General features: G+C 40.5%; 1 protein-coding gene across 2 annotated transcripts; it reads right to left on the bottom strand.

Annotated features, from left to right (window-relative positions):
- On the bottom strand, positions 1–26,518 carry LOC123743530 (protein NLRC3). 2 transcript variants are annotated; one of them, XM_082976075.1, is made up of 12 exons: positions 26,425–26,518; positions 16,680–16,776; positions 10,216–10,317; positions 9,707–9,805; positions 6,940–7,047; positions 6,597–6,681; positions 6,261–6,489; positions 3,753–5,544; positions 3,315–3,488; positions 1,459–1,632; positions 1,111–1,157; positions 1–671 (listed from the first exon to the last, which is right to left on the bottom strand). In XM_082976075.1, the coding sequence occupies exons 2-12, from the start codon at positions 16,715–16,717 to the stop codon at positions 118–120; spliced, it is 3,402 nt and encodes a 1,133-aa protein (XP_082832201.1). In that variant the 5' UTR covers positions 16,718–16,776; positions 26,425–26,518; the 3' UTR covers positions 1–117. The 2 variants fall into 2 exon arrangements, with proteins under 2 accessions (XP_082832201.1, XP_082832202.1); XM_082976076.1 differs by lacking the exons at positions 9,707–9,805; positions 10,216–10,317.
- Between the last annotated feature and the right edge of the window lie 343 nt (positions 26,519–26,861).

Here is a 26,861-nt window from a genome sequence, read left to right as displayed (position 1 = left end):
CAGAGTTACCATGGTTATTATTTACAGGAATAAACTGGACCAAACTGGTGTGTGTGTGTTACTCTATGTATGTAAGTGTCATATTTCAAACATAAAACACATGATTAGAGTGAAACATCATGTAGTGTTTGACACAGGGACCACCTGACACAGGGACACTGAAGAGTCATCCCAAACATTAAACCCTGGATAGAGGGGCTCAGTGAATGTGGTGTGGAATGTGTGCAGGTGGGTCAGTGTGTCAGAGGAGACTCTGTAGAAGGACAGAGTGCCGGCTGGCCAGTCCAGATACACTCCTACTCTGTGGGAGCTGGAGGAGGGGACGTCTATGGTAGTGGTATTATTATTGTGACAGGTAGAGTAACTGTTGTCAGAGCAGAACAGACTCCAGGACTTGTCATTGGATCCAAGCCCGCAGTCCTTAACCCTTCCTCTCCTGTTGATTCCTTTATATGTCACTCCAATATTAGCCTCTCTCCCACTCCACTCTACCTCCCAGTAACAGCGCCCAGTCAGACCCTCTCTACACAGCACCTGGCTCCAGTAGTCAAATCTCTCTGGGTGATCAGGATACTGCTGCTTCTCTAACCTCCATGTCACCTTTCTGTTCTCCTCAGACAGAGAGAGGTGTTTGTGTACTGTGTTTGGGTCCAGTGTGAGATCACAGGCATCTGATGGATGAAACCAGACACAATCTTAGAAATCATCATCATCATTCACATTAGAATGTTAACTCACTTTTCACTAATTCATTTAATGTAGATGATTCTAGGTGTCAAAAGGAGAAGTTCATGTAACTTGATACTTGTTGAATGATCATATGTTATACTGTATGGTAATATAAAACACATTTATTCCCATTACTTACACACACTCACACACACACACACAAACATTTATAATGTAACACGAACACACCACGCACATACACAGACAAACATATTGTCAAAGTAACTCTTTCTACACTTTGGTGTCCCTGATTTCTGCTTCTGCAGAACTACAGCTTATATTTAATATGACCAAGTAAGTAATGATGGTGGTCTTTGACATTGACTTTATTCAAGTTAAGACTTATTCTTAGTCATATACTTCACAGCAGTCAACACTCACATTTTCTAAGCCCTGGTGTCATTGTGTACTCTCCACTATGTTCCACACTGTGGAGGTAAGCAGAAGAACAGACAGTCATTGAGTGATACATGTTAACACGCACACACACACACACACACACACACACACACACACACACACACACACACACACACACACACACACACACACACACACACACACACACACACACACACACACACACACACACACACACACACACACACACACCGAGAGAGAGAGAGTCAGCATATAACTTTGTCCAAGTGGTGGTAAGAATGTTTGGCTTAACTAGCCTGATAACTCAAACATGTCTGATATGAACATTGACATAAACCTTCTACATACTTGAGTTTCTCCAGTCTGCAGTGTGGATCCTCCAGTCCAGCAGAGAGCAGTCTGACTCCTGAGTCTCCTGGGTGATTGTAGCTCAGGTCCAGCTCTCTCAGGTGTGAGGGGTTTGACTTCAAAGCTGAGACCAGAGAAGAACAGCCTTCCTCTGTGACTAGACAGCCTGACAGCCTGCAAATAGTAAAATAAGTTTAAATTCACACTGCTATTCTCTGGTGGTGAAAATCTTCAACATATTCAGATATATCAGTGTCCTGAAACCTGCCATATCTATTCATAAATGTATATAACATTACAAATGACAAATTATCAAAGTATTGCATGTAGAGAGAAAAATATAAAGTAGACATATAATGTCACCTTTTATTTGACGGTATTTTCATACATATCTCTTTCACGTTTCAAAAGGAAAGCACTTTATGTATTTAGTCTCCCCATTTGAAGAAGGCATAATTATTCTGACCAATTCACTTATAGTGTTTAGCATTTGGTCCCAAACTCGTTGGTTGCATTAGCAGTTTGTTTTGGTTGTGTTTTAGGTTATGTTTTGCCAAATAGTAACTGAATGGTGGATGATGACTGGTTTAATCTTCTGTCTAAGTGAGTAGATAACATGCTTCTAAACACTACTAAATGAATCCTGATGATGCCATAATTAAGAAAAATAGGTAATCAATCACGAAAAATGATGAGCGAGAAAGTTACAGAGGCTACACAAACAGCGAATCTCTCATCATTACCAATAACAGAGATATGATCTTTGTGTCTCTGTAACTTTCTCATTCATCATCATTCACGATTCATTCATGATTATTCATAATCATGGTAGCATCCACATGAATGTAGAAGTGTTCAGAAACATTTTCTATTCTTACTGACAAAACAAGTGAAGTGACTCCAAAATGACACAGGACATTATTCACCATTCAGTTTCTATTGGGAAAAACATCTCCCAAAACAACCAAAACAAACTGCTAGTGCATTCAACAACTTTGTAGAATCACAAGCTTGATGTAATCACTGCAGGCAAAGAATATGGGACCAATTACTAAACTTTTGACTATTTTAATACAATAGAAGTGCATTTGTCCAAATAATTACAACCTCTTCAAATGGGAGAACTAGATACGTAAATTGTATTCAGTATACAGTCCACACCATAGCTATTTTGACAGCGAAGCTAACATTTTAAACATGTCTCTATACTCCAGCATTTTAGATTTCAGATCAAATGTTTCATATGAGGTGACAGTATATAATGTCACCTTTTATTTGAGGGTATTTTCATACATATCTCTTTCACCATTTAGAAATGAAAGCACTTTATGTATCTAGTCGCCCCCATTTGAATAAGTCATAAGTATTCTGACCAATTCACGTATAGTGTATTAAAGAAGCAAAAAGTTTAGTGCTTTGTCCCATATTCCTTGCACACAATGACTACATCAAGCTTGATTTGGTTGTGTTTTGGGTTATGTTTTGCCCAATAGTAACTGAATGGTGGATGATAACTGGGGTAATTTTCATTCTAAATGAGTAGATAACATGTTTCTAAACACTATTAAATTAATCCTAGTGATGCCTTGATTAATAAAAATCATGAATGAATCCTGAATAATAATGAGAGAAAGTTACAGAGTCTACAACAAAACACGCTAGCCTCTCACCCTTACGCTCAAATATAAGGTGACATTCTGTACTGTCGCCTAATATGAAACAAATCTCAAATCCAAAATGCTGGAGCATAGCGCCAAATTTAAAATTGTAAGCTTCACTGTCCAAACACATATGGTGTGGACTACGTGGATCTGGTGAACAGTTATCACTTGTTGACCAACTTCAGGAATACTGACCTCAGAATCTCCAGTTTACAGTTGGGATTCCCCAGTCCAGCAGAGAGAAGCTTCACTCCTGAATCCTTCAGGTCATTGTTACTCAGATCCAGCTCTCTCAGGTGTGAGGGGTTTGAGCTGAGAACTGAGACCAGAGAAGCACAGCCTTTCTCTTTGACTCCACAGCCTGACAGCCTGACAGAAAGATCATCATGATTTCACAAACACACTGTTAATTTAACACCAGTAGTGTAGAAAGACAATGGCAGATGCATTTGGTTATTCTCTCAAACAACAGATAGATTAATCTTCCGTCTCCTAGAATTGTATGGTCACATTGTTATACAAATGTGAACATCTATCCATTGATTCACTGTGTTTTACAATAATACAGAATTTTCTCAAAACTGAATATTTCTTCCTGATGGTTAGTACTTAAATTTCATTTTATGTACTCACAGAGCAGCTCTGGAGCCTTTGACCACTGGCAGCAGCCTCAGAAGACCTTCCTCTGATCTGTAATATTTCTTCAGGTCAAACACATCTAGCTCCTTTTCTGAAGTCAGCAACACAAAGACCAGAGCTGACCACTGTGCAGGTGACAGTTTGGCTTCTGAAAGACTTCCTGAGCTCAGGTAGCTTTGGATCTCCTCCACTAGAGAATGGTCATTCAGTTCATTCAGACAGTGGAACAGATTGATGCACCTCTCTGGAGAGGGATTCTCCCTGATCTTATTCTTGATGGACTTGACTGTTTCTTCATGGCTCTGTGAGCTGCTTCTTGTCTTTGTCAGTAGACCTCGTAAGTGCTTCTGATTGGACTCCAGTGAGAGGCCCAGAAGGAAGCGGAGGAAAAGGTCCAGGTTTCCCGTCTCACTTTGTAAGGCTTTATCCACAGCACTCTTGTAGAAAGTAACTTCAGGCTTGTCTCTGAACAGCGCAGTAAAGTTCCTGTACTTTGATTGCGGTTCGGCCATTGTATTCTCATTGTTGTTGATGAATGAGAGGAACACATATAAAGCAGCCAGAAACTCCTGAATGCTCAGATGTACGAAGCAGTACACCTTGTCCTGGTACAGCCCACATTCCTCTTTAAAGATCTGTGTGCACAATCCTGAGTATACTGAGGCTTCATTGACATCAATGCCAGCCTCTTTCAGGTCTTCTTCATAGAAAATCAAATTGCCATTCACCAGCTGTTGAAAAGCCAGTTTTCCCAGTGACACAATGCTCTCTTTATTCCATTGTGGACCTGTCTCTTCTTTCCCAAGATACTTTTCATTCTTCTGTTTGGTATGAAACACCACAAGGTGTGTGTACATCTCTGTTAGAGTCTTGGGCATCTCTTCTCTCTTGTGTTTCAGCATGTGTTCAAGGACTATTGCAGAAATCCAACAGAAGACTGGAATGTGGCACATGATGTGGAGGCTCCTTGATGTCTTTATGTGTGAGATAATTCTGCTGGCCAAGTCCTCATCACTGAATCTCTTCCTAAAGTACTCCTCCTTCTGTGGGTCATTGAACCCTCGTACCTCTGTCACCTGGTCAACACACCCTGAAGGGATTTTATTGGCTGCTGCAGGTCGGGTAGTTATCCAGAGAAGAGCAGAGGGAAGCAGAATTCCCTCGATTAGATTTGTCAGCAGAACATCTACTGAGGTTGACTCTGTGACGTCACAACAGATCTTGTTCTTCTGGAAGTCTAGGGGCAGTCGGCACTCATCCAGACCATCAAAGATGAACAGAACGTTGTACTTGTCGTAGTTGGAGATTCTTGATTCTTTGGTTTCCATTGAGAAGTGATTGAGAAGTTCAATCAAAGTGTGTTTTTCCCCTTTCATCAAATTCAGCTCCCGAAAAGGGAATGAAAATACAAATTGGACATCCTGATTTGCTTTTCCTTCAGCCCAGTCCAGAATGAACTTCTGCACAGAGACTGTTTTTCCAATGCCAGCGACTCCCTTTGTCAGCACAGTTCTGATAAGTTTGTCTTGTCCAGTTAAGGGTTTGAAGATGTCGTTACATTTGATTGCAGTCTCTGGTCTTGCTTGTTTCCTGGTTGTTGTCTCAATCTGTCTCAGCTCATGTTCATTATTGACCTCTCCTTTTCCACCCTCTGTGATGTAGAGCTCTGTGTAGATCTTATTGAGAAGTGTTGGGTTTCCTTGTTTAGCGATCCCCTCAAATATACATTGAAACTTCTTCTTTAGATTAGATTTGAGTTCACTTTGGCAAATCACAGCAAGCTCATCTGAATGAAGAAATAACATAGAGGATATTAATATTACGTCTGTTTTATTGCCTACAGTATTGTAAGACTGTGTTATAAAGTTGTACATTATAATCATTTATTCTCATAACTGCCTGTAGAAATGTGTAAATGTTTTCATAATGCATTTCACACTGGTGTGACTGATTATATTATTATTGGTATTATTGATGGTATTATTAATGTTGTCTCTCCTCTTCTCTGTCTAAATTAATCAACACAGCACATCCCTGCTAGTTGACGAGGTCACTTGGTGTTAGGAACGTTACACTACTCTCTCTGTTCAGAAAACACAACCTGTGCTTCTCTTTCACAAATCCCTCTTAACAGGACATGCTTTTGACCCTTATACACTATCCTACTTTTGCTCATCAGAGTAGCAAATGGCAGGAGGGGGTATTGACCTGAGGTAGGCTTGAAGCCAGGTCGCTTGACCCTAAGGAAATCATGCTACACACAACATCCCCAACAGGATAAGGGCCTCATCAAGGCTAGCATTGTTCAACTTTCAGGCAGCATGATTACCTTGTTAGGAAATGTCTAACTCGTACTGCTTTCATTACGATGGGGGATTAAGGCTGCTACAATATCATTGAGTTACACAGCTACTTTAGCTTAAACTTAGCTACAGCTTTTAAATGTTTGTTATAAAATAGCATTCAACATGAGGCAGACAACATGAGGCAGACAGCTCTTACTTTTCTCCAGTGTGTCAGCAAGCTCCTTCTGGTTCATTTTCCTCAGGATGTGCAGTGTGATCTTCAGAGCCTCCTTCCTGGCACTGCTCTCCTGCTTCTCATCTTCAGCATCCACCACTTCCTCATCCTGCTTCTGACTCTCAAAGCCTTGTGGGAGTTCTGAACCAAGAATCCTCTTGAACCTCTTCAGCTCATTCTTCACAAATGTCATAATATTCTCTTCAAGCAACTGAAATAAATAAATAAATAATGTCTCATTAACACATTAATGAATGATTGACAGATCAACTTTACTTGAGGTAAACAAAAATGTATGTACATAACAGGACAACATACAATGAATATGGAGGCCAGGTCTGTTTGATGACTCTGGGAAGACTGACCACTGAGAATCCCTGACTCTGATCTCTCCTGTTGGTTTCTGTGGAGAAAACATCAAAGGAGAGCACACACACACACACACACACACACACACACACACACACACACCACACACACACACACACACAGGGAGGGAATGGTGTGTTTGTTTAGTTTTGTGTTAGGACTATGAAAATGGAAAAAAGGATTAGCCTATGGATTATGAAAACAACCTAAATAGATGGGAAAATGGGAGAGGAGAAATGACTAGATACAGTGATATTTAACTCGCTGACCATGACCCATGAGTTCTTCTTACCTTTGTTCAGTAGAAAAGTCTCCCTCTCTAAACATTATAGGAGGAACCATAGACTTCATTGACACACAGCTGGGTGCAGGGGAGGCTGGTCTCTCCTGCCTGATTGGACTTCAACACAACAGAGACAAACATTCAATCTCATCTACTCTGAGCTCAGATGGGGAAATATAAGAAGAGTATAATTCAAAAATGGTTTATATCCATTTTCAGAAATGTTGGTAAATTCAATTTTATTGTTTAAAGAAATGATGAAAGGGATTGATGTGTTTTTTCACTATCTAATTATGGCATGGGGTTGTTCAATGAGAGAAATGTATTTGTTTCAAAACTATCTCTAGATCTTTTAATTTCAGTGAGATATATAATCATGTTTCTTTAATGCTATATATATCTGCGTCACTGAAATAAGTAGTACTGCTAGGTTTAACACAGTCAAATGTAACAAATAACTTTTTTAAATAAAGAACTGTATAAATTATACATTTGTGACACCAATATTAAAATACATTTTTACAAAATAATTCAATACAGTAATATGAGATCTGTATGTAAAACATTTACTTCGGAATTTAGTAGATGTTTTTATCCATGGCCCGGTTTCACAAAAGCATCTTAAGGCTAAACTGTTTCCCAGAACCATCGTTACTAACGTTGCACTTGAAAACGCTCGTAATCCAACGCCTGCCTAACATCACTTGTAGAACAGCTACAGTGGTTCCTCCTTTAAAAGTTGCGAGTTTACACCGCGGGACTTAGCGGTATCCAGCGTCACGGCTTCATTGCTCCAGACCACCACAAGGGGAAAATAGATCACTCGTTATGCATTTGGGTCCCAAGGTTTTTATATGATCAATCATATCGAGTGATTCCAATGACGAATTTGACACGAGTGGTGACTTGATGACTTTCTTAAGCAAAGATGGCTGACAAAACATTATGGGGGAAGCAAATGTAAGTAATTATAACGTCATAACGAGTCAGGCAAAAAATATACAATTGAGAGGAATATGTTAGTTAATGTAGAGACAAACGATTGTGCATATTTTTTTTTCATAAAGTTAATTCACGAAAATCACTATTTAGCAAGTTAGCTGACTAGCCAGCTAGCTAGCTGGTGTTATGACATGAGTATAACATTGTAATTCGTGTTGTTTAATGTTTTAGGGACTCCTGAGAAAACCAGCAAACCAGGCTGTCATCTTGGGAAACAGTGGATGTAAAGAATATAGCTAGCTAAATCATTTACTGCAAATTGAATGTACAATTGTGTAAGCTTGCCTTGCCGTGCAATGCAGCTGAAGTAACATAGCTAGCAAACTATTTACTTGCTTATTGTATAGTGGTGGATAAAATAACTGTATGCCTATGGATATGTAGCTAGCTACAGTATGTAGCCGATCTGTGTATGGACCCTAAAATGTTAGGTTCTGAACTAATAGTCATACCAATCTATGAACCTCAGGGGCGGCAGGTAGCCTAGTGGTTAGAGCGTTGGACTAGTAACCGAAAGGTTGCAAGATTGAATCCCCGAGCTGACAAGGTAAAAAGCTGTCGTTCTGCCCCTGAACAAGGCAGTTAACCCACCGTTCCTAGGCCGTCATTGAAAATAAGAATTTGTTCTTAACTGACTTGCCTAGTTAAATAAAGGTAAAAACAAAACAAAAAACTCCTAGTTATTGTGTCAACTTCAAGTCTGAATGGTGTAAATGAAGCCTATGGATAGAGTAGAATATAATAACTTTATTGTGCCAAGGATGCAAGTCCTATATACATGTACTGTAGTTATTACCACGCATGAGATCCCCACATTGTAGCCTGTACATTGAATATCTTCACTGATCATGTACTCTTCCTTGGCAAATTGTCACGACTCCTGCCGAGGCTGACTCCTGTCCCTGTTCGGGTGGCGCTCGGCGGTCGTCGTCACCGGCCTACTAGCTGCCACCGATCCCTTTTTCCCTTTTCTGTTGGTTTTGTCTTGATTGTTTGCACCTGTGTATGATTAGTGTTTAGTTGAGTATTTAAGCCCGTTTCCCCACCTGTTCTGTGTGCGGGCTTACTTGCTGTTGTCGTCTGTTGTTTATGCAGTGGTACGTGTTATTGGATCATTGTGTTTGTTGGATCACACCCAGTTGTGTTTTCGTGGGTGTACTTTTCTTTTACGGTGCAATTCATTAAAAGCCCGTTAGCAACTACTCCTGTTTCCTGCGCCTGACTCCACACCCACTACTGCAATCGTTACACAAATAAAGATGCGGTTCAGGTATGAATCTCTGTGAGACATTCTTTTTCAGTCATATCCAATACCAGGTGTATCAAACTCCATTCTTTGAATGATGCTGTGTCTGCATGTATGTATTACAATGGGACATCAATGATTACACATTGTAACTATGCAATAGACTAGAAACATGATATAAGTAAAGGTTGATTTGTAATTCATACATACAAAAAAAAACTATGCACATGTTACATCTTCGGCCATTGTAATATAGATAAATCTTTAAAACACTCGTAAGCCTAAATTCCATTGCTATCGGGAAACCGGCACCGGACAGACTTATAGTACAGTTGCCATATCTTAATTTGATCTGTTGTGGCAGAAATGTTCCTGCACAGCAGGAAATGCAAACTTGAAGTGTATTTGAGGTTTAAAACGACTTCTAAATTTTGTAATTTCCAGTTAAACATTTCTAACTGATAAAAACTGTGGATATATCGTTTTGGAAATAAACATAATAAATTCTTTAAAAAGTTGTCATCTCACCACTTAGGTTTGGTGTCATGTTCCCCAGAGAGACTCATTTTAGAGGCAGAGACCCCATCCTCTCTCTCCCCAGAGAGACACATTTTAGAGCACTGACCCCTAAACAGAGATCCAGCATGTTGGTTGTTGTTAAACACAGTGACAACTAATTATTGAATGTCAATTGTTCTCATTAATTCATTATCTCTTAGAAATAAAACATTTACTAACAGACACATCCAAACAGTCAGGTGATTTAATGCAATCACATGAACATGTAGTTGTGACTGATATCTCGTCTCCTTGTTAACTGTCAATAATAATAATAATATGTCACTGTTTGTCACACACACACACACACACACACACGGAGGGAATGTTGTGTTTGTTTAATATTGTTTTAGAACTATGAAAATGGAAAAAAGGATTAGCCTATGGATTATGAAAACAACAAAAATAAATGGGAGAGGAGAAATAACTAGAGACAGTGTTGTTTAACTCACTGAACATGACCCATGAGTTCTTCTTACCTTTGTTCAGTAGAAAAGTCTACTTCTCTCAACTCTATAGGTTGACTCTTCATGGACACACAGCTGGGTACAGGGGAGGCTGGTCTCTCCTGCTTGATTGGACTTCAACACAACAGAGACAAAAATTCCATCTCTCATTTACTCTGAACTCAGATGGGGAAACATGAGAAGAGATTCCTTCCAAAACGCTCCTTTTTCAGAAATGTTGGTAATTTATGTTTTAAATACATGATCAAAGAGATACGTTTTTTTTCACTAGCTAATCATAGCATGGGGTTGTTCAATGACATTTTATTTTATTTATTTAACTAGGCCAGTCAGTTAAGAACAAATGTTTATTTACAATGACGGCCTAGGCACAGTGGGTTAACTGCCTTGTTCAGGGGCAGAACGACAGCTTTTTACCTTTTCAGCTCAGGGATTCGATCTAGCAACCTTTCGGTTACTGGCCCAACTCTCTAACCACCATATGCCACCCCAACAAATGTTTGTTTAAAATCTATCACTTGATGGTTTAATTTCAGAGAAACAAATAATCATGTTTTTTTTGCATAATGCCATATATCTGCATCACTCTCAGAGAAATACGTAGTACGGCTAGGTTTTACACAGTCAAATGTAACAAATAACTATATTTATAATAAAGAACTGTTTAAATAATACATTTGTGACATCAGTATATGAGATCTGTATGTAAAACATTTTCATGCAAAATTGTTGTCATTTAGCCGATGTATTTATCCAGGGCCCAGTTTCCGAAAAGCATCTTATTAAGGTAAAGTTAATTGTTAGATCCTTCATAGGAGCATTGTTAAATCTCCGAGCTTGAAAGAGAGTGACCCGCCTAAACATATTTTACTGGTTTGTGACTCACTGACTTCGTCCCCGGTTAGTGGGGTATAAAGCAGCCCAAGAGTTAACAAACACAGATCAGGGAGAGTTTGAGAGGCAGATTTATTGAACCCCCTTGACTGTCAGGCTCCAGTCATGGGGATGGGGAGTGGAGTGTACAGCTTGGGGTTGTGAGGTGCTGATAACAGTCACCGGCAGGGAATTCGTAACAGAGCTGTTTCTCAAAACATCGTTATTAACGTTGCACTTCAAAATGCTCGTAATCTAACACCTTTCTCAGACCACTTGTAGAAGAGTTAAGAGAGTCTTTAGATGCTTTTTTGCCCTCACTTTATACAGAGAAGATCTAGGTTAAACATGCTATAGTCTTGCTGTAGGTTAGGACCTCTGGGGACTAAATATCCTAAGGAATGGATCCAGTGTTTGTCAACGTCTCCACCGTGTTTGTTTTTGCTAACTTGTTTAATTTCCCCCCCAAATAAAACTCACAAAGCGAGAGTCCTCTTTCTTTGAAATGGAGGGTCTCTGGGCTATTGGCGTCGGCACATCGAATGGCACTTCAGTACATTCTAGTGCGTAACTCCCTTAAGGTCTCTCATATGTAAAATAAGCTGCACGGGCAGCGAATCACGTAGATCACAATGTGAAAATCGCAATTGGAAAAAAAATAATTTAGATTTTTTTCACGATCCGATCTGAGGTTCGAGAAACCTTACATACTTTTGGCATTGAGTACAATTGCCAGATTTGTAGTTGCGGGGGAAAGGCTTTTACTGGTTCCATTTATGTATTTGACCACTAGGTGGCGACATTGACCACAGTACCACTCACCCTGAGGTCCAACCTGTATAGTCTACCACACCCTCTCTCATTAGCACCACCAGCTGATGAGAGACACTAGGCCCTCCATAGAATGAGTTTGATGTCCCTAAATGAACTTGTCCACTGCTTTTGTGTGATTATTTTGATAAAAGACATTGAAGGCCATTGAAAGACACACCTTTAATCTTTTGAACTTGCTTAAATAAAACAAATCATTTTTCAAATCAAGTATTATTTGTCAGATGCGCCGAATAAAACAAGTGTAGTCCTTACCTTGAAATGCTTACTGACAAGCCCTTAACCAACAATGCAGTTCAAGAAAGAGTTAAGAAAAGATTTACTAAATAAACTAAAGTAAAAAACTATAAAAAGTTACACAATAAAATAACAATAATGAGGCTATATACAGGGGGTACCGGTATCGAGTCAGTGTGCGGGGGTACAGGTTAGTTGAGGTAATTTGTACATGTAGGTAGGGGTGAAGTGACTATGCATAGATAATAAACAGCGAGTAGCAGCACTGTAAAAACTAATAGAGGTGGGTGTCAATGTAAATAGTCTGGGTGGCCAATTGATTAATTGTTCAGGATTCTTATGGCTTGGGGTTAGAAGCTGTTAAGGAGCCTTTTGGTCCTAGACTTGGCGCTCCGGTGCCGCTTGCTGTGCGGTAGCAGAGAGAACAGTCTATGTAGAGTAGCATCCGCGTCATCTGACCACTTCCGTATTACTTCCTGCTTTAATTTTTGCTTGTAAGCAGGAATCAGGAGGATATAATTATTGTCAGATTTGCCAAATGGAGGGCGAGGGAGAGCTTTGCATGTCTCTCTGTGTGTGGAGTAAAGGTGATCTAGAGTTTTTTTTCCTCGGGCGTGCGGTAGAAATGGTAAAACTGATTTAAGTTTGCCTGCATTAAAGTCCCTGGCCACTAGTAGCCCTGCTTCCGGATGAGCATTTTCTTGTTTGCTTATGGCCTTATACAGCTCGTTGAGTGTGGTCGTAGTGCCAGCATCGATTTGTGGTGGTAAATAGACGACTATGAATAATACAGATGAGAACTCTCTTGGTAGATAGTGTGGTCTACAGCTTATCATGAGGTACTCTAACTCAGGCGATGATTTGGAAGACTAAAATGTGCACAATGATGTGCCAAATATGTGATTTATTGGGTACGCATTAGAATAAGCCCCCTCAATATTTGCAGCTGTAGGTGGTAATATCTCTCTAGAAGCTGATCCATCGTCATTATTGTGAAGTAGTTATAATGTTAAGGTAAGATCTGAATGGAGAAAGCTGAGCAGTGCTCCCTTTCAATCCTATCATTTACATTTTAGTCATTTAGCAGACGCTCTTATCCAGAGCAACTTACAGTAGTGAATGCATACATTTAATTTCATGCATTTCTTTTTTTTTTATTTTTTACTGACCCCCCGTGGGAATCAAACCCACAACCCTGGCGTTGCACACACCATGCTGGCGTTGCAAACACCATGCTCGACCAACTGAGCCACATGCTCTACCAGTATCGACACATGCTCCAACAACGTAAGGGACCATTTTGGGAAACGCATGTTTCATCTTCGCCCGTTGTAGGAAAGATGAATCTTAAAACACTCATAAGCATACGTTTTATTGCTATCAGGAAACCGGCCCCAGAGACTCTTACAGTACAGTTGCCATATCTTAATTTGATAATCCTGTGCTGCAGGAATTTTCCTGTCAGACTTGATTAGCCTTAATGAAAAATCGATCAACCCCTACAAAAATGTTCATTAATACAATCAACATAATAATTCATATTTCCTGTTGCTGCAGGATTATTTTCCTGCTTTGATAAAATGAGTCAAATTAAGATATGGTATATGTAAGTGCGTTCATCTTAAGATAGCTGGGTGAGACAACCACATATCACAGTCAAATAATCAGGATACAAACATTCCATTCAAGCTAAACAAATGATATACAGTGCATTAGAAAAAAAAACATTTAATACATTTTAGAATAAGGCTGTAACGTAACAAAATGTTGAAAAAGTGAAGGGGTCTGAACACTTTCTGATTGCACTGTATAGTGTTTAAAAAAACAAAAAAACATTTTCATTCACATTTGAAATCTATTAATACAAAACCTGAGCAAAGTCATATTGAAGGTTCCCATAAGCAACCATTTATGATGAAAAAACACAAATGTGAAAAAATGTTGGATATAACGTTTTGGAAATAAACTCTTTATAAATTATTAAACAATATTCTCATCTCACCTCTTAGTTTTGGTGTCATGTTCTCCAGAGAGACTCATTTTAGAGACAGGGCCCGGATTTATATGTGCTATGTTACATCTAGTCTATTAGACCAGGCTGGGGTAGCATGTAGGCCTACAGGACACTGTATGTGTATCACCATGAGTCAGTATGTCCATGATCGATACGGGGGAAGATATACCATACGACTGTATATGAACCATGGATAGAGTAATGTGGTGCCTCCACCTAATAAGAATGAACACTTGAAAGGTCACAACTTGCTTATAAGGAAACTATATGATACAACCAAGTTAGTGGAATTAATCCAAGATAATGTTCCAAAATAGATTACAATGTAAAAGTAAAATAATGTAAGGACATTGCGATTATCACAAAGGACACAATGAACCACCAGACGACCACAGAATAATACTGGACCTATAAAACCCTGAGATGAACTGTAAACCAGAATAATATTAAAACCTCAAAATGAGAAAAGGATTTGAATTAGACTGACACTCAGTGGTCAGTTTACTAGGCAACGGTGTTTCTGCTGCAGTCATTTAACAGTGCTGCTGTGTCACTGCAAAATCTTTGCTGCCACACCCAAAAAATATTTCTGTCGAGGCACACTTTGAAAACGCTACAACAGTCCATATTTACTTTTCCTCTGCAAACAAAACGTGTTCTGAATAAAAAAAAATCGGACAACCCCATAGTAGAATAGTTGATCTGTTTACCTAGACAGCTTGTTGTTGTGTATTCTATGCAAGATAAATATGCCTCTCAAGACGCATTCAAGTTACAAGAGCCATAGGGAGGGAAACCTGCATTCTGACAAGCAGTCAATGCACAACAATTCTTGTAATTGTGAGAAAAACAGCAGTATTAATGGTCTTTGTTAAAAAGAGGGTGATCCCAGCGTTCCATTCCTACTTTATTTATTTCTAAACTACTAAATATGTACAAACTGCACCATTTTAAACCTGGAGTTTTTAGCAAAGTCATCGTTAAAACCTTACCACAATTCACCATGAGTGCATAGACAAGAGTGGGGCTAAATGTAACACGAGTCAATTGTAGGGTAACTTGGGGTAAAACGCCACTCTACTTTTTAAAATAAAACATTTTACGGAGTGACTAAAATTGTGATGAGACAGGTGGCATTTGTATTTGAGCAAGAGTTGTGGCAACCAGAGATCACTTAGCACTTCAATCTAGTTGCTTCTGTAAGTCGCTCTGGATAAGAGTGTCTGATAAATGACACGAGTTTTGGCAACCAGGGAAAGTGTTGGCAGAAATATTGTGACATGGTTTCTGGGAGAAGCACAGGCATGGGGCTTGTTACCCCAAGTTAGCCTAACTGGTAGGCCTACATTATATTCACTGAGTTAATGCACATTATTTGGGACATAAAATTCATCAATAGATGCTAACTAGTTAAAAGATTACATTTGGGATCTAGCTAATGATTAGCCCAATAGGTTAAATGCAGATAGGCAACCCCATTCTTCAGCCTATTTATTTATAGCCACTATGCTGCATCAGTTGGGCTACAGTTGATAATGCTTACTGATAATAGCACATCAGATAATATACCATCCATGCAGGCTATATGGTCCAATATCTTAAAATCATTTAACATCTGATAATAGACGATCCATACAGGTTATATGGTCCAATATGTTAAAATAACTTAACATCATATTTACCAATATCTTATTGGGCTATTTAATGGAGGTGGAAATTATATTTTAGATGGTATCTGTCACGTTCGTCGTATGGAGTAGACCAAAACGCAGTGGGAATATGTATGCTCATCTTATTTATTAAAGAAACGAAACAAAACACTTGAACAAAACAACGACGAAAACCAGTCCTGTAAGGACAAACTGACTATACGGAGAAACAACTACCCACAAATCCCAATGAAAAACACCCCTATTAAATAGGACCTTCAATTAGAGGCAACGAGGAACAGCTGCCTCCAATTGAAGGTCAACCCAATAAACTAAGCATAGAAATAGAATACATAGACACAGACATAGAAATAGACTAACATAGAACATTGCCCAAAAACCCAGAGACACACTAAACAAACACCCCCTGCCACGCCCTAACCAAACTACAATAACAAACAACCCCTTTACTGGTCAGGACGTGACAGTATCAGCATCATTTTAATACATTTTGGAGTAGAATGTCTTTTTAAAAAGTCACCAGAACTGAGCTTCTCAATTCTTCTACATAAACATAATCTCGGGGGACCCCGGACATAAGTAAAAATCATCTTAAAATAGCTAGGTGAGACAACCACATATCACAATCAGATATACAGGATACGGACATTCAATTCCAGCTAAACAATAGATATATCGCATTTTGCTCAAAATATATTTTCATACGCTAACAGCTACTAATTAAAAACTTAGAACAGTAATATTTTACCCACAAATGAAGGTACCCATAAGTAAACATTTCTGATGAAAAAGCAAACATGCGTTTTGGAAATAAACACTTAATAAATTCTTAAACAACATTGTCATCTCACCTCTTAGCTTTGGTGTCATGTTCCCCAGAGAGACTCATTTTAGAGGCAGTGCCCCTCTCCTCGCTCTTCTCAGAGACTAATTTGAGAGTATTGACCCCTAAAACAAAGAGCCAATATATGTATTAAACATTTGTCTATTCTAAAGGTAGACTCAGCACAGCAGATGCCAGACGTTGCTCTCACTCAGAATATCTGTGCACATGCCAAGGTTCGCTTCACGCTGCTACAACCTGGTTGCTACGGGACAAAAACAGCGGAGAAGTTTATTCTCCAGCTTCAACGCTCTTAGATGTTAAGGAGTATGACCCTGAGTCTACGTTTAAAACTTCTGTCTTTATGTTTTATTGTCCATCTGATCTCCATGTTACTGTGATACTTTTCAACTGTTGAGAAAATGTACGTGCAATCAAATCCATCATTTTTTTTACAAAAAGTTGCATTGGATCTAAACGTTTATTTATTTTTGTTTAACTTGGCAAGTCAGTTAAGAACAAATTCTTATTACAATGACGGCCTACCAAAAGGTAAAAGGCCTCCAGCGGGGATGGGGGCTGGGATTAAAAATAAAAATAAATGAAATACAAATATTGGACAAAACACATATCATGACAAGAGAGACAACACAACACTACATAAAGAGAGACCTAAGACAACAACATAGCATGGCATCAACACATGACAACAGAACATGGTAGCAACACAACATGACAACAACATGGTAGCAACACAACATGGCAGAAGCACAGGGTGCAAACATTATTGGGCACAGACGACAGCACAAAGGGCAAGAAGGTAGAGACAACAATACATCATGCAAAGCAGCCAGAGCTGTCAGTAGGAGTGTCCATGATTGAGTCTTTGAATGAAGAGATTGAGATAAAACTGTCCAGTTTGAGTGATTGTTGCAGCTCGTTCCAGTCGCTAGCTGCAGTGAACTGAAAAGACGAGCTACCCAGGGATGTGTGTGCTTTGGGGACCTATAACAGAATGTGCTTGGCAGAACGGGTGTTGTATGTGGAGGATGAGGGCTGCAGTAGATATCTCAGATAGGGGGGAGTGAGGACTAAGAGGGTTTTATAAATAAGCATCAACCAGTGGGTCTTGCGACGTGTATACAGAGATAACCAGTTTACAGAAGAGAATAGAGTGCGGTGATGTGTCCTATATGGAGCATTGATGGCAAATCTGATGGCTGAATGGTAAAGCACATCTAGCCGCTCGAGAGCACCCTTATCTGCCGATCTATAAACTACGTCTCCATAATCTACCATGGGTAGGATGGTCATCCTGTAGTGGAGCAGGTTGAGAGCTTCAAGTTCCTTGGTGTCCACATCACCAACAAACTAACATGTTCCAAGCACACCAAGACAGTTGTGAAGAGGGCACAACAAAACCTATTCCCCCTCAGGAGACTGAAAAGATTTGTCATGGGTCCTCAGATCCTCAAAAAGTTATACAGCTGCACTATTGAGAGCATCCTGACTGGTTGCATCACTGCCTGGTATGGAAACTGCTCGGCCTCTGACCGCAAGGCGCTTACAGAGGATAGTGTGTACAGCCTAGTACATCACTAGAGCCAAGTGTCCTGCCATCCAGGACCTCTATACCAGTCGGTGTCAGAGGAAGGCCCTAACAATTGTCAAAGACTCCAGCCACCCTAATCATAGACTGTTCTCTCTGCTACCGCACGGCAAGCAGTACCGGAGAGCCAAGTCTAGTGTCCAAGAGGCTTCTAAACAGCTTCTACCTCCAAGCCATAAGACTCCTGATCATCTAATCAAATGGCTACCCAGACTATTTGCATTGCCCCCCCCACACACTCTTTTACAATGCTGCTACTCTCTGAAATTATATATGCATAGTCACTTTAATAACTCAACCTACATGTACATATTGTAGCGGGGCAGGGGAAAAAGAGGGAGAAGGATCACGGCTAGTCGTATTAGAAGGGGTAGGAGATGAGGAAATGTTGGATGAGCAAGGAGGCATGGCTGAGTCAAATAGGAATCCTGACATAACTTCTCTAGGATAGGGGGCAGTATTTTGACGTCCGGATGAAAGACGTACCCAAATTAAACTGCCTGCTTATCGGGCCCAGAAGGTAGGATATGCATATTATTAGTAGATAGAAAACACTCTGAAGTTTCTAAAACTGTTTGAATGATGTCTGTGAGTATAACAGAACTCATATGGCAGGCAAAAACCTGAGAAGAAATCCAACCAGGAGGTGACTTGTAGTTTTTCTATGTAATCCCTATTCAAACTACAGTGTCTGTGGGGTCATTTTGCACTTCCTAAGGCTTCCATTGGCTGTCAACAGCCTTTAGAAACTTGTTTCATGCGTCTATTGTTACTGGGCAGAGAATAGGAGCTCAGTTAATCAGTGGACTGCCTGGGACCAGTGAGTTGTTTACTGCGCGGGCACACTGGCGCGCCGCTCCTTCTTTTTCCTCTGTAATGAATACGCTATTGTCCGGTTGGAATATTATGGAAGTTTTATGTTAAAAAGACCCTAAGGATTGATTGTAAACATCGTTTGACATGTTTCTAAGTACGGTAATGGAACTATTTGCCTTTTGTCGCTGGTTTTGCGCTCTCGCGTTATGCCTTTGGATTAGTGATCTGAACGCGCGAACAAAACGGAGGTATTTGGACATAAATATGGATTTTTTCGAGCAAAAATAACATTTCTTGTGGAAGTGGGAGTCCTGGGAGTGCATTCTGACGAAGATCAGCAAAGGTAAGGGAAGATTTATAATACTAATTCTGAATTTAGTTGACTCCAGAACTTGGTGGGTATAGCTTGCTTTGATGGCTGAGCTCTGAACTCCGAATATTGAAAAATGTGCTTTCGCCGTAAAGCTATTTTAAAATCTGACACAGCGGTTGCATTAAGGAGAAGTGTATCTATAATTCTTTCAATGACTGTTGTAAATTTTATCAACGTTTATGATGAGTATTTTTGTAAATTGATGTGCTCATTCACCGGAGTGCACGCGCCAATGTAAAATGGGGTTTATGGATATAAATTTGAACTTTATCAAGCAAAACATACATGTATTTTGTAACATTGAGTCCTGGGAGTGTCATCTGATGAAGATCATCAAAGGTTAGTGATTAATTTTAGCTGTATTTCTGGTTTTTGTGATGCCTCTCCTTGCTTGGAAAATGGCTGTGTGATTTTTCTTGTCTCGGCGCTGTCCTAACATAATCTAATTTTATGCCTTTTTGAAACCGGACACTGTGGTTGGATTAAGGAGAATCTTATCTTTAAAATGGTGTATAATACTTGTATGTTTGAGAAATTTGAATTATGAGATTTTTGTTGTTTTGAATTTGCCGCCCTGCTATATCACTGCCTGTTGATAGTGTGCCCAGATGTCCCAGAGAGGTTTTAACCTGTTAGGGCTAGGGGGCAGTATTGACACAGCCGGATAAAAAACGTACCCGATTTAATCTGGTTACTACTCCTGCCCAGTAACGAGAATATGCATATAATTATTGGCTTTGGATAGAAAACACCCTAAAGTTTCTAAAACTGTTTGAATGGTGTCTGTGAGTATAACAGAACTCATATGGCAGGCCAAAACCTGAGAAGATTCCATGCAGGAAGTGGCCTGTCTGAGAAGTTGTGTTTCATCTTGGCTCTTTTTATTGAAGACTGAGGATCTTTGCAATAACGTGACACTTCCTACGGCTCCCATAGGCTCTCAGAGCCCGGGAAAAAGCTGAACGATATCGAGGCAGGCTCTGGCTGAAACACTTTATCGCTTTTGGCAAGTGGCCGCTCAGAGTACTTTGGGCTTAGGCGCGTGCCCGAGTCGACCGAATGCTTTCTTTTTTTTTGTCTGTTTACCTAAACGCAGATTCCCGGTCGGAATATTATCGCTTTTTTATGAGAAAAATGGCATAAAAATGGATTTTAAACAGCGGTTGACATGCTTCGAAGTACGGTAATGGAATATTTAGAATTTTTTTGTCACGAATTGCGCCATGCTCGTCACCCTTATTTACCCTTTCGGATAGTGTCTTGAACGCACAAACGAAACGCCGCTGTTTGGATATAACGATGGATTATTTTGGACCAAACCAACATTTGTTATTGAAGTAGAAGTCCTGGGAGTGCATTCTGACGAAGACAGCAAAGGTAATAACATTTTTCTTATAGTAAATCTGACTTTGATGAGTGCTAAACTTGCTGGGTGTCTAAATAGCTAGCCCTGTGATGCCGGGCTATCTACTGAGAATATTGCAAAATGTGCTTTCACCGAAAAGCTATTTTAAAATCGGACATATAGAGTGCATAGAGGAGTTCTGTATCTATAATTCTTAAAATAATTGTTATGCTTTTTGTGAACGTTTATCGTGAGTAATTTAGTAAATTCACCGGCAGTGTTCGGTGGGAATGCTAGTCACATGCTAGTCACATGCTAATGTAAAAAGCTGGTTTTTGATATAAATATGAACTTGATTGAACAAAACATGCATGTATTGTATAACATAATGTCCTAGGATTGTCATCTGATGAAGATCATCAAAGGTTAGTGCTGTATTTAGCTGTGGTTTGGGTTTATGTGACATTATATGCTAGCTTGAAAAATGGGTGTCTGATTATTTCTGGCTGGATACTCTGCTGACATAATCTAATGTTTTGCTTTCGAAATCGGACAGTGTGGTTTGATTAACGAGAGTCTTGTCTTTAAAATGGTGTAAAATAGTCATATGTTTGAGAAATTGAAGTAATAGCATTTCTAAGGTATTTGAATATTGAGCCACGGGACTACACTGGCTGTTGAGTAGGTGGGACGCTAGCCCATAGAGGTTAAAATGCAAATCAATTCATAACATTTCTGACATGCGTTTTTGCTGGATATTTTTGTTGTTATTCTGTCTCTCACTGTTCAAATAAACCTACCATTAAAATTATATACTCCCTGTTTCGTCCATTGCTGCTCATTGGACCCTATGATCAATCGGCTACACAGTTGATGCCAACTGGACTGTTCATTAACACGGTTCTTCATTTTGTTTATCTGTCGTCCCCAGCCTCAAACTCAGGCCCTGTGTGTAGCTAACTGACCCTCTCTGCCCATTCATCGCCATTTACCCGTTGTTGTTGTCTTAGCTGTTTACCCGTTGTTGTCTTAGCAGTCCCAATCAACACCTGGGATTGCTTTATGCCTACCTCTAATGTCAATATGCCTTGTATATTGCTGTTCAGGGTAGCTCTCATTGCTTTGTTTTATTGCGGAGCCCCTAGTCCCGCTCTACATGCCTCGGTTAGCTCCCTTGCCCCACCCCCCCCCACACATGCGGAGACCACACCTAGCTTAACTTGCGCTCCCAGAGATGCAGCCTTTCTCATCGTCACTCAATGCCTAGGTTTACCTCCACTGTACTCGCACCATACCATGCCCTTGTCTGTGCATTATGCCCTGAATCTATCCTACCATGCCCAGAAGTCTGCTCCTTTTACTCTCTGTTCCGAACGCACTAGACAACCAGTTCTTACAGCCTTTAGCCGTACCCTTATCCTACTCCTCCTCCATTCCTCTGGTGATGTACAGGTTAACCCAGGCCCCATGTGTCCCCAGGCGCTCTTATTTGTTGACTTCTGTAACCGGAAAAGCCTTGGGTTCATGCATGTTAACATCAGGAGCCTCCTCCCTAAGTTTGCTTTATTCACTGCTTTAGCACACTCCGCCAACCCTGATGTCCTAGCCGTGTCTGAATACTTGCTTAGGAAGGCCACCAAAAATTCTGACATTTCCATCCCCAATTACAACATTTTCCATCAAGATAGAACTTGCTTAAGGGGGTGGAGTTGCAACTAACTGTAGAGATAGCCTGCAGAGTTAGCCTGTCATACCATCCAGGGCTATGCCCAAACAGTTCGAGCTACTACTTTTAAAAATCCATCTCTCTAGAAATAAGTCTCTCACTGTTGCCGCTTGTTATAGACCCCCCTCAGCTCCCAGCTGTGCCCTGGACACCATATGTGAATTGATTGCCCCCCATCTATCGTCAGAGTTCGTACAACTAGGTGACATAAACTGGGATATGCTTAACACCCTGGCCGTCCTACAATCTAAGCTAGATGCCCTCAATCTCACACAAATTATCAAGGAACCTACTAGGTACAACCCCAAATCCGTAAACATGGGCACCCTCATAGATATCATCCTGACCAACTTGCTCTCTAAATACACCTCTGCTGTTTTCAACCACGATCTCAGCGATTACTGCCTCATTGCTTGCGTCCGTTATGGGTCCAAGGTCAAAAGACCACCCCTCATCACTGTCAAACGCTCCCTAAAACACTTCTGCGAGCAGGCCTTTCTAATCGACCTGGCCCGGGTATCCTGGAAGGATATTGACCTCATCTCGTCAGTAGAGGATGCCTGGTTGTCCTTCAAAAGTGCCTTCCTCACCATCTTAAATAAGCATGCCCCTTTCAAAAAATGTTGAACTAAGAACAGATATAGCCCTTGGTTCACTCCAGACTTAACTGCCCTTGACCAGCACAAAAACATCTTGTGGCGCACAGCACTAGCTTTGAGTAGTCCTCGCGATATGCAACTTCTCAGGGAAGTCAGGAACCAATATACACAGTCAGTTAGGAAAGCAAAGGCTAGCTATTTCAAACTGAAATTTGAATCCTGGAGCACTAATTCCAAAAACTTTTGGGACACTGTAAAGTCCATGGAGAATAAGAGCACCTCCTCTCAGCTGCCCACTGTACTGAGGAAAGGAAACACTGTCACCACCAATTAATCCACGATAATCGAGAATTTCAGTAAGCATTTCTCCACGGCTGCCCACGCTTTCCACCTGGCTACCCCAACCCTGGCCAACAGCTCTGCACCCCCCTCAGCAACTGGTCCAAGCCCCCCCCCCCCCCCACTTCTCCTTCACCCAAATCCAGACAGCTGATGTCCTGAAAGAGCTGCAGAATCTGGACCCGTACAAATCAGCTGGGCTAGACAATCGGGACCCTCTCTTCCTAAAATTATCCGCCACCATTGTCGCAACCCCTATTACTAGTCTGTTCAACCTCTCTTTTGTGTCGTCTGAGATTCCTAAAGATTGGAACGTGGCCGTGGTCATACCCCTCTTCAAAGGGGGAGACACTCTAGACCCAAACTGTTACAGACCTATATCCATCTTGCCCCGCCTTTCTAAATTCTTCGAAAGCCAAGTGAACAAAAAGATCACCGACCATCTCAAATCCAACCGTACCTTCTTTGCTATGCAATCTGGTTTCCGAGCTGGTCACATTTAAGGTACTCAGCCACGTTTAAGGTACTAAACGATATCATAACCAATATCGATAAAAAAACAGTACTGTGCAGCCGTCTTCATCGACCTGGCCAAGGCTTTCGACTCTGTCAATCACCCTATTCTTATCGGCAGACTCAACAGCCTTGGTTTCTCTAATGACTGCCTCGCCTGGTTCACTAACTACTTCTCAGATAGAGTTCAGTGTGTCAAATCGGAGGGCCTGTTGTCCGGACCTCTGGCATTCTCTATGGGGGTGCCACAGGGTTCAATTCTCGGGCCGACTCTTTTCTCTGTATATATCAATGATGTCACTCTTGCTGCGGGTGATTCTTTGATCTACCTCTACGCAGACGACACCATTCTGTATACATCTGGCCCTTCTTTGGACACTGTGTTAACTAATCTCCAAACAAGCTTCATTGCCATACAACACTCCTTCCGTGGCCTCCAACTGCTCTTAAACGCTAGCAAAACCAAATGCATGCTCTTCAATTGATCGCTGCCCGCACCCGCCCGCCTAGCATCACTACTCTGGACGGTTCTGACTTAGAATATGTGGACAACTATAAATACCTAGGTGTCTGGCTAGACTGTAAACTCTCCTTCCAGACTCACATTAAGCATCTCCAATCCAAAATTAAATCTAGAATCGGCTTCCCATTTCACAACAAAGTCTCCTTCACTCATGCTGCCAAACATACCCTCGTAAAACTGACTATCCTGCCGATCCTTGACTTCGGCAATGTCATTTACAAAATAGCCTCCAACACTCGACTCAGCAAATTGGATGCAGTCTGTCACAGTGCCATCCGTTTTGTCACCAAAGCCCCATATACTACCCACCATTGCGACCCGTATGCTCTCGTTGGCTGGTCCTCGCTACATATTCGCCGCCAAACCCACTGGCTCCAGGTCATCTATAAGTCTTTGCTAGGAAAAGCTTTGCCTTATCTCAGCTCACTGGTCACCATAGCAACATCCATGGATGCTCCAGCAGGTATATTTCACTGGTCACCCCCAAAGCCAATTCCTACTTTTGCCGCCTTTCCTTCCAGTTCTCTGCTGCCAACGACTGGATCGAATTGCAAAAATCATTGAAGTTGGAGACTTATATCTCCCTCGCTAACTTCAAGCATCGGCTGTCAGCGCAGCTTACCGATCGCTTCAGCTCTACACAGCCCATCTGTAAATAGCCCATCCAACCAACTACCTACCTCATCCCCATATTTGTTTATTGTTTTTTTCTGCTCTTTTGCACACCAGTATTTCTACTTGCACATCCTCATCTGCACATCTATCACTCCAGTGTAAATTGCTAAACTGTAATTACTTCGCCACTATGGCCTATTTATTGCCTTACCTCCTTACTTCATTTGCACACACTGTATACAGATTTTCTATTGTGTACATTTGTTTATCCCATGTGTAACTCTGTGTTGTTGTTTTTGTCACACTGCTTTGCTGTTTCTTGGCCAGGTCGCAGTTGTAAATGAGAACCTGTTCTCAACAGGCCTACCTGGTTAAATAAAGGTGAAATAAAATGTAAAGAAATTGTCAGTAACAACCACACCATCAACTTTAAGGGACATGGGCAGCTAAGAGGAGGAGGGTTTACTCTCCAGGTGTTTAACTGTTTTCCAGAACTTCTTGGGGTTAGACCCACAGAGAGAGTATTGCTCCTTAATTTAGGTAACTAACTTTGGCCTTCAGGATAGCCTGAGTGCATTTATTTCTTATCTGCCTGAACGAGAGCCAGTCAGCCTGAGTATGCGTGTGCCGAGCCTTTCGCCAATTGCAATTCTTGAGGTGGAGTAACTCTGCATGATCACGGTTTAACCAGGGGCTGAACCGGTTTTTAATTCAAATTTTCTTTTTGGGCTGTGTTTGTTAAAAATTTCTCTGAAAATATAAAAAAAGAAGGTCCAAGTGAAATGCTGTGGTTTTAAAATCTACACTGGCGTCTGAAATTATTGACACCCTTGATAAAGATAAAGATGAGCGGAAATTAATCTATAAAATAAATCATTCAAATACTGACCTATATTGTATGCTACATTTTTTGATGATATAATTTCATAGTAATACAATTGCTCAGAGAACGAGATTTGGTTGAACAAGTAATAAAAATAATCTCAAAATGGTATTAGTCAAAATGATTGACAACCTGTTTTAAATACCTTTCAATACCTCACCTGGCGACGATAACACTGAGCCTTTTTCTAAAATATTTTATGAGTTGGAGAACACATTGGGAGAGATCTTAGACCATTCCTCCATACAGAATCCTTCCAGATGGCCAACAATAGGAAGGTAAAGGTACAACTAAACACACAACAAAGAAACAAAGCTCCCTAATTGACGAGAGTCTTAAATCTTAGTCATTTACACACCGGTCTTTTACTACTATCCCAACTTCAACATTCTACCAACATCATACATGAAAAATCCCTGGTAGGATCCTTACCTTGCAGCTTGAATTCACTACCAGAACATGTCAAGTCAGTGAGATTTTCTTTGTGCTGAGAAAGAAACCTTGGGAAAAAATGTATTCACCTCCCCAATGTCAAGTGACTTTGTAAAGTTTTAGTTACTGATTTATTAAGGATACTGTCATTTCTGGTCAAATGTGGTGACATTGACCCCATGTAAGCATAATCAGAAAACTGGTTTAACCTGTTTGCGGGAAAAGCCATGGGTTCACAATAAAATCGCTGTGTAGCTACCACTTTCCTGCAGTCAAATTACCTAGTGTCCTCATGAGTGGAATGCTAATAATATTTTTCATAATTTCATAATTAGTAAACATTGTTGTTTAAACGCTGAAAATCTGCTTTTTTATGTCAAATGGTTTTGATATATTTCAGTCTTCTGCATACAAAGTGTGATATTGGGATACAAACT

The sequence above is a fragment of the Salmo salar genome, chromosome 06, assembly GCF_965601325.2.
Source record: "Salmo salar chromosome 06, fSalSal1, whole genome shotgun sequence".
Taxonomy (NCBI): Eukaryota; Metazoa; Chordata; class Actinopteri; order Salmoniformes; family Salmonidae; genus Salmo; species Salmo salar.
This window is presented reverse-complemented; position numbering and strand designations above follow the sequence as displayed.

Bases quoted from the DNA above. Each gene is read 5' to 3' on its own strand.
- LOC123743530 (XM_082976075.1), bottom strand. From the start codon at position 16,717: ATGAGTCTCTCTGGGGAACATGACACCAAAGCTAAGAG. The intron at 10,318-16,679 runs GTGAGATGACAA...GTTGTGTTGAAG, and splicing joins CATGACACCAAAGCTAAGAG to TCCAATCAAGCAGGAGAGAC. The intron at 1,158-1,458 runs GTATGTAGAAGG...TTACCTCCACAG, and splicing joins TGCAGACTGGAGAAACTCAA to TGTGGAACATAGTGGAGAGT.